Raw genomic sequence first — 7,500 nt, 5'->3', positions numbered from 1 at the left:
AAGGCCATCCCAATACCCAGGTCAAAATGTACTGGGGGATGTCTCGGCCAAGCTGGGAGCTTGTGACTGAGCTCGTGTCAGCAGGCTATATGCATGGGGTGGAAGCAGGGACAGGTTTGGAAACGCGCAGACATGTAGGGATAACGGTAGTGACGTCCTTGCGAGGCCGCTAAGACAATGAAGAAAATCCCAGAGCAAGCCCTGCTGGAGCACGTTTGCGGGCAGATGGCAAAGCACCACCTCCCACCGCGTTTGTGTTGGGGTTCGGGTTGGGTGGGCGCCAGAGGGGTGCGCAGGGGCAGGCGGTCAGTCGCAGGGCTGCGGTTAACGGGCCCGCAGCGGGCTCTGCGGGGGCCGCCCCGCTGAGGGGACGCCGAGGTCGGGAAGCGGGCGGCTGAGGGGGCGCGCGCGCGGCGCCACGGGCGGGAAGCGCGAGGAGCCCAACGGTTGGGGGGTGGGGGGCGCGTGGCGGGAAGGGCGGGAAGCCCACGCGCTGGGGGCGTGGCGCAGCGAGGCCCCGCCCCCCGTGGTATATAAACCGGGGCGCCGGCAGCGGCGGCGCCAGGCGGGAGCGGGTCCCGCCGAGGCGGCAATGGCGGTGCTGCGCTGCCTCCTGCTGCTGCTGTGTGGCGCCGCGCTGGGGCCCGCCGTGCACCTCGACTTCGCCGAGCACCGCAGCCAGGCGGCCAAGATCAAGGTCAACCCCCGCGGCAATCTCTGGGCCACAGGTACCGCGGGGCCCCGTGGGGCAGAGCGGCTGGGGGCGAGGGCTGGTGCCCGTGCTGCCCCGCCGAGCTCGCTCCCGTCAGGAGCGGGGTTGTGGCGTGCAGGGGGTGGCCGTGCTGCGGCGGGGGGTCCCGGCGTGGTTCCCGTCCAGGAGGAGGGTGGGGGGGGGGGTCTCTGGTCACGCTGTCATTTGAGGTGGTGGCATGGGGACGTGGGACGTGGGGTCCCTGCTCGCATGAGGTGGCTGGAGAGCCTGAGGGAGGAGGTGAGGCTCCTTCACGAAGGAGGTAACATCTCCTGGGGGTGTTAACTTCAGCCCCCTGAGGTCTAGTGTGGAACGAGGACCTGGGATCTCTGTGTTTCTCCTCACTGCATTATATTTGGCTATTTTAGATGTTAGGCTTGCTTGGTGCATCTCACTGAATGGTGTCGGCATGCGGTAGCAGATAACGGCTTAATGTCACTCAGCCAGTCTCTGCCTCTCTCTCCAGCCGTTTGTGTAGACATACAAGTGTGTTGTATTGCAGGCCACTTCATGGGGAAGAAGAGTGTCACAGGCACTCCGCGCCTGGAGTCACCAGAAGAGCCTGCAGTGCCGATGGTTTTTGGTCCCTCGCTCAGAGCCTTGCTGGAGGACATGATGGAACTGCTTACCCGTGAGCTCCTGAAAATCCTCTTGCAAGAAAGACTTTTGGATGAGAACCAAGGAAAATATGAACTCACAGATCAGGTGAATATTGACTAACTGATATGGAAGGAGATGCCCAGAGCAGGGAGGTGGTCTTGATGTTAATCTGCAACAGCCAGCCTTGCTGGGAACACCTGCACAGCTGCTATAGGTTTATTTCCCCTCTTGCTCCTTTTAACCCTCCTTAAACTACTTCCCTAGAGCAGCCACAAAGGAGCAGATAAATCTGTCAAGGCTTGTGTCCAGCTGGACAGAGGCTAGTAGTCCCAAATGTTTGGGAAGGGTGTGAGGCTGGGCAGGGGCTGTCATGATCTCCAGCCCAGGGGTTGTTAGTGAGCATCTGGGTCCTCCTTGGGTGCAGAAGAGGATGGCTGGCCATTGCGGCTCTCATAAAGAAATGTCTCCTTACCCAGCCACCGCAAAGACATGGAAATCCTGCCTCCCCTTGCTTTCTGTAGAGAAAGGCAAAGAGGGACGTGGCTTTGTAGGTCAGACTCTTCTCCCTGTACATACAAAGAGGTCTTGGGCTTCTGATTCCCCCTTCTGGGGTGGTTGTATTGCTATGGTCAGGATGCCTCATTATCGGAGGGGCATGTAGCGTTGTTAGTTTGGCTTGCAGAGGGAAGGTGTGCACTATTCTGCCACAGAGTGGGTATCGGGCAGCAGGCAAGTGCTCTGTCTGCAGCAGGAGCTCCATTGGTGTTGTATGTCAGCAGGTCCTCAGCATCCTCTTTTAGCTCCTTGGAGTAGCTTTTGCCTGAGAGCTCACCCAACTCCTAGTGGAAAATGAAGCCACTGGGAGCAGAGCGAGCCCAGATCGTCTCTTAAAACATGGAGATGGAATTGCTTGGTCCTTGTGGTTCTGCCCATTTGCTGCCTCGTGTGCTTCCCTGGTGTCTTGCCATTTCTATTCACAGCAGGAAGTAATGGAGAGCCTTGAAAGGATGAAATCCACTTAGGTGGGTCCTGTGTGTACCACTGAGCTGCTTGCTAGAGGAGCTTATCCAGTAACAGTGAATACAGGTAAAGCTGCTTCTGTCATCCAAGCTTAGGCAGTGCTTGCTCCTATTATTTGTTTTTTTTGTAGGGAAGGCACAGGTGGAGCAGAGCTGCAGGGAGGTCAGCCTGAGGGGTGTATATTCAAGCACCTTCCTGACTTGATTTCATCAGATTAAGGTAAAATGAAGCTCTCCTAGGGAACTAGCCCCAGTGGGATAGAGAGGGATAGAAGGTACAGCTGGATGTGGCCGAAGACATCCTGCTCCCTTCACATTGTGCTGTCCACTGCAGTGCTGCAGCTTGCGCTTCTTAGATGCAGCTGCAAGGGAGGAGAAGGCTCTGTAGGTCCTGGACTCTTCCTCAACCAGCCTGAGGAGCCTTGAAGGAGGGTATTTGCTGCATTAGCTATCTGAGATGTGAGAGCTGGATGTGTGATCTTTGTGGATCTCTTCCATGTAGGTAAGTTGTGCTGTCACTGCTCTTTTGCAGGTGCACTTGGGTGGATGTTTCCTCAAACACTGGTCCCGTGGCTTAGGCTGCCAGCTGGGGGTGCCTGTGCTCTGCCAGCCACAGCCGTGCTCATTCTTAGTGCTCAAAAGCAGGTCCTGGCCAGGGTTAGCACCCACTGTTAAACATTCACCTTTGTCATATGATCTGGGTGTTGAAGTTCCATTGCTGGAGAGCAATTTTGCTCGCCATGAAGCAGACACTGGTCAGCCGCCTGCCTCATTGCTCTGATGCCTCTGGTGGCTGCGTGGGAGGTGGTGTTGCAGCTTAGGTGTCTGGTGTCCAGCTGGCTCCTGTCCCACACAGTCTCTTCGCAGAGCCTCTTGCCTCTCCTGCCTTGACCTGGCAGATACCAGCAATCCTGGTAGCAGCAGGGACCTTGCTCTTTGCAGGTGTTACACCTGGTTGTGTCTTTCAAGCACCCCTGAGCACCTCACTGGACTCAGCTCCTGCCTTCCTGCTCCTGCCTTCTCACCCTCTGGGGTGTCCTTGCCTCAAAGCTGCTGGTTGATGTTACTTCTCCTTGGTGCCTTTGAGCACTGCTCTTGTTACACTTTTCTCTGGGACTATACTTTTTGCTCTTGTGGGTGACACAATGCCAGTGCAAATTCCTGCCACTTCTACTGCTTTCTCCCTCACTCTGTTGGACACCTGGGGTCAGCAGCCAGCGTGCCTGCACTGATCTGCATGCAGAGTTTGCTGCCTGCCTAAGAAGGGGCTTAAGAGCTTTATGTTGTGGAACTCTCCATGCGCTCTCTTCTTGGGGTCTGTCATTTCCATCTTGACATGGTTTAGGAAAGCCAAGATGCTTCCCCCTTAGTTGGGACCTGCTGGTCAGCAGGACAAGAATTAATGTGCTATGTGTTGCTCTGCTGCTCCAACACACAAGCTGTCCTTTGTAGCAGGATATCTGTCAAGGGAATGCAGACTTTTCCCTTCCTGAGCCTGTTGCTGATCATTCACAGAATGGCTCTTCTGTTCTGTGGGGCTCCTCTAAACATTAAACAAGTCCCAGGGCTTAACATTTTTGCTTGCCCTACCTTTACATGGTTAAGCCCTACATGTTGCCAGTGGGATTTACCCCAAGATGTCCCTTCTCAAAGCAGCAGCATGTATTTCATGGTTAGTGATGGGAGAAGTCTCACAGAGCAGAAGGGGTTTGCAAACAGTATTTTCTTAATCTTTTCAACTACATGCAATAGACAGGGCTTGTGCTCAGGGGGTTCCTGGTGCTGCCCCAGGGCTACGTGTGACAAATCTTTGTCTGGGAGGGGAGGATCCTCAGTGGGGGTGGGACGGGCTGGCATCTCCTTGTGCGCGTGGCAGTGTTTCTTCTGGAGGCAACCACGGTGAGACCCGTGTGTGGAGTGAGATGACTCCAGGGTAGGGGGAGAGCCCCTCTGGGTGAAAACAAATGCTGCTCTGTGTAGCCCTGGGCAGTATGCAATCCCTCAAAATCCATATACAACTTTTCTCTTCTGAGTTTTGTGTATTTTTTTTTTGCCTTCTCATATATCTCCCTGCTGGATTTGGCCCTGAGGCTGCTCTCATCCCTGAAACCCAACGCAGTGGTGGCTGTCTCAGCGTCAGCACAGTTCACCTCCGATGTCATCTGTGATCCAGCTGTTGAGCCCCATGCTGCCCAGGCAGTTGATGTCAACCAAGGCTGCGTACGGGACCAATGGCTCACTGTTGTGCCTTTTCTTGCAGGAGACTGGGCTTTTGACAAAGGTGTTGGAGAAGTATTTTTCAAACTGAAGGAGCAGAGCAGTGGAGGATGGAGTCTGTAGGCTTGGCCATGCACGGCAAACGGAGGAGATCATAATCCTTGTGGGTTACTGTAGCAACATCACTTATTTATTCTTTCTGTAATACTGTTAATAGTGATTGCTTGTATGAAAAGCAGAGCCACCCTGTATATTTCCTGTATGTTTTCTGCTTTCTTGATATCCGATGTGCCCCTGCGAATAAAATTAGCTCTTTGCACACAGCAGCTCAGACTCTTATATGGGGGTGGAAAGGCTGACCCTGTGGCTTGTGAAGGAAGAATGGGGAATGGAGGGAGGTTCCTGGATCTCAGCAACCAGGAGGCAATAGGATATGTTCCCTGCTGCCCCTGCTCACTGCTGTTGGATAAAATTGCAAGCGTGGGTAAGTTCTTACAGCACTGTGCTACTGAAGCACCCTATAAACCCTCCTTCCTGGAGAGATTATCAGCACATTCCTGTGAAAACCAAAAGCATCTTGTTTATATCACAGCGATTCCAGGCTTGAGCAGAACCCCAGGGTTTATTAAGTTCCTCTGCTGTCCTTCAGGGTGCAGGCTGGGACCACTCATCCTGATTTGGGATGATGATCTTTTGTCCTTTCAGCTAAGCCATTGTGCACAATTACAGCCCTGGGGTCCTCTGGGACAACTGAAAAAGGCAGGCTAGTTTTTAATTATTCTTTTATATTGTTTTTAAGATGTGATTAAAGTGGTGATTGTGCTGCCTTTGAGGTGCTGAAGGCTGGGAAGCAAGCCTTGCAAAGAGAAATAGCAGAACCTGTGTCCTAGGTTCTGTCTCTTCTGAAGCTGCTCATACATGAGTGCCAGCCACCCTGGGCACATGCTGATGTGTGCAGAGGGAGGGGAAAGCCATGGTAGGAGACTTCAGTCTTGGGCTTTGGAGCCTGTTGTGGGTGCAACCAGTCCAGGTGCATTCGCACTGCTCATGTTTGCAGAAAATGAGCCTACAGGCTCTTGGCAGAGTTCTCTGTCTAAGTGCCTGCATGATACCATTCTGTCCTTTACGTGTCACTCCTGGGGGTTGCTGGCAGCAATTGCCCAGATGTAATAGGGACCCAGTATCCCCAGTGCAAATACACACCAAATACAGGTTTTAGACCAATAAAAGATCATTTTTTGTCTCCCACTTACAGTCCAGCTTTCAAACTCTTGGAGTTTTCTCAGCTATTTGAAGGTTGGGCTATTTGAAGGTTGGTTTTGGTGGGTGAAAACCAAATGTCCTATAATGGGTTTGCCTCCAGCATTGTCTCCAAAACTTGGTGCTCCCCATCAAATGCCCTGACACTAGGGTACTTTGTACCTGGGGAGATGTTTTCTGGGAGGCACCTTTATTCAATTAATTTTTAATTATTTTCCCCCAGCTTGTTGCTGTGTGCTGGGATGTGGGTGACCCCCAGCTTGCCTACCATTAGCTGTACCGAAGCCTTGTCTTATAAGCTAATTATGAGCAAGAAAAATAATGACATAGCTTATCATGTTTGACGCCAGAGCAGACCAGATGCCTCTCAGACGGCAGTGTGATGGAGTGACAGTCTTATGGGATTCCTGACCTGATGCTCAGCTGTCTCATGATGTGCCACGGAGTGGGACTGCCAGCTCACAGCTTGCCCGGGGAGGCTCAGGGGAGGGTAGGCAGGTTTCTGTATGTCACAGCAGAAACCTGCCATGAGATACTGAGGTGAGAGCCTCCCTCTCCTAGCGAGAACCTCTCCATTTTACCTGTCTGCCTGTCTGTCCACCGTCTGCCCCAGACCCCAAGATAAAGATGAATTGGTCACTTAGCAATTATAATCACAGGCAAAACAGACTCGATTTAGGGAAACTGATGTATTATTTGGGGAACTTAATGTATTGCCAATTAACGAAATATAAGTATTTGAATACTGATTCAGGTGCTGAGCACCTAAGAAAGGTGGTTGTCTGAGCAGAGTCCCTCTGAATGCAGATCAGCTAGAAGGAACAGGTACTTCTTGCCGGACTTATTCCTCATCTCTTGAGCATGAGGTGGCAGAGGACACATACATCTTCATACATAGTGCACCAGGGCTGCAGGTCAAGACACAAGAGAGGTCTCTGTTGGGTAGAGGATCCAGAGATCCAGGCCATGTTGAGCTGCCATGTAAGACCACTGGAGCTGTGTTGGTCCCGCAGAGCCCTGTGTTGCACAGAAAGAAGCCTGCCTTGGGCACCTCCCTAGGAGCACAGGATAATTTGGGCTGGCGAGGACCTGAGCAGGTCTCTAGTCCAGCCACCTGCTCAAAGGAGGGCCAGTTCTGGGGTCAGACCGGGTTGCTCAGGGCTTTGTCTTGTTGGGTCTTAACTTCTGGGGATGAAGGCTGCATAGCCCAGTACTGGACCTGCTGCTCCACCACTTAGCTGCTTCATTGTCTCTCACTCTCTCATACTGTCAAGCAAACAATCAAGCCCAAAGCCCAGTTCTTCTTCAGTTTTGATTAAAACTGGGGAAGTCAGAAAAAAATCTGAGAAATCCCCAAATCTGGCAACCTCCCTGTTCTGCCCTGGGCTCTGCTTTCCTGATCTGGTTGCTGGGCCACAGCACTCACAACCTTCAGGCACAAGTTCCCATTGCTTACCAGGTTATACTCTTGGGGAGTTTCCAGGAACAAGCCCTTGCATCCAGGCTAGGGAAACTAGCATTTTGTTTCTTTTCTTTTCTTTTCTTTTCTTTTCTTTTCTTTTCTTTTCTTTTCTTTTCTTTTCTTTTCTTTTCTTTTCTTTTCTTTTCTTTTCTTTTCTTTTCTTTTCTTTTCTTTTCTTTTCTTTTCTTTTC

The 7,500-nt window shown here is 52.2% G+C and overlaps 1 protein-coding gene across 1 annotated transcript; it reads left to right on the top strand.

Moving 5' to 3' along the window:
- Positions 1-552: 552 nt before the first annotated feature.
- Positions 553-4,910, top strand: NMB (neuromedin B). Its single transcript, XM_035336228.1, has 3 exons — positions 553-728; positions 1,254-1,456; positions 4,631-4,910. Exons 1-3 carry the CDS (start codon positions 593-595, stop codon positions 4,676-4,678), a joined length of 387 nt encoding a protein of 128 aa, XP_035192119.1. The 5' UTR covers positions 553-592; the 3' UTR covers positions 4,679-4,910.
- Positions 4,911-7,500: the final 2,590 nt, after the last annotated feature.

The sequence above is a fragment of the Oxyura jamaicensis genome, chromosome 10, assembly GCF_011077185.1.
Source record: "Oxyura jamaicensis isolate SHBP4307 breed ruddy duck chromosome 10, BPBGC_Ojam_1.0, whole genome shotgun sequence".
Classification (NCBI taxonomy): domain Eukaryota; kingdom Metazoa; phylum Chordata; class Aves; order Anseriformes; family Anatidae; genus Oxyura; species Oxyura jamaicensis.
Note: the sequence above shows the minus strand (reverse complement) of the source record. Positions and strands in the feature narration are given on the sequence as shown.

Excerpts from the sequence above, each read along its gene's own strand:
- NMB (XM_035336228.1), top strand. The coding sequence starts at position 593 with ATGGCGGTGCTGCGCTGCCTCCTGCTGCTGCTGTGTGGCGCCGCGCTG. Across the intron at positions 729-1,253 it reads CGGCAATCTCTGGGCCACAG|GCCACTTCATGGGGAAGAAG; the intron begins GTACCGCGGGGC and ends GTTGTATTGCAG. Across the intron at positions 1,457-4,630 it reads AATATGAACTCACAGATCAG|GAGACTGGGCTTTTGACAAA; the intron begins GTGAATATTGAC and ends CTTTTCTTGCAG.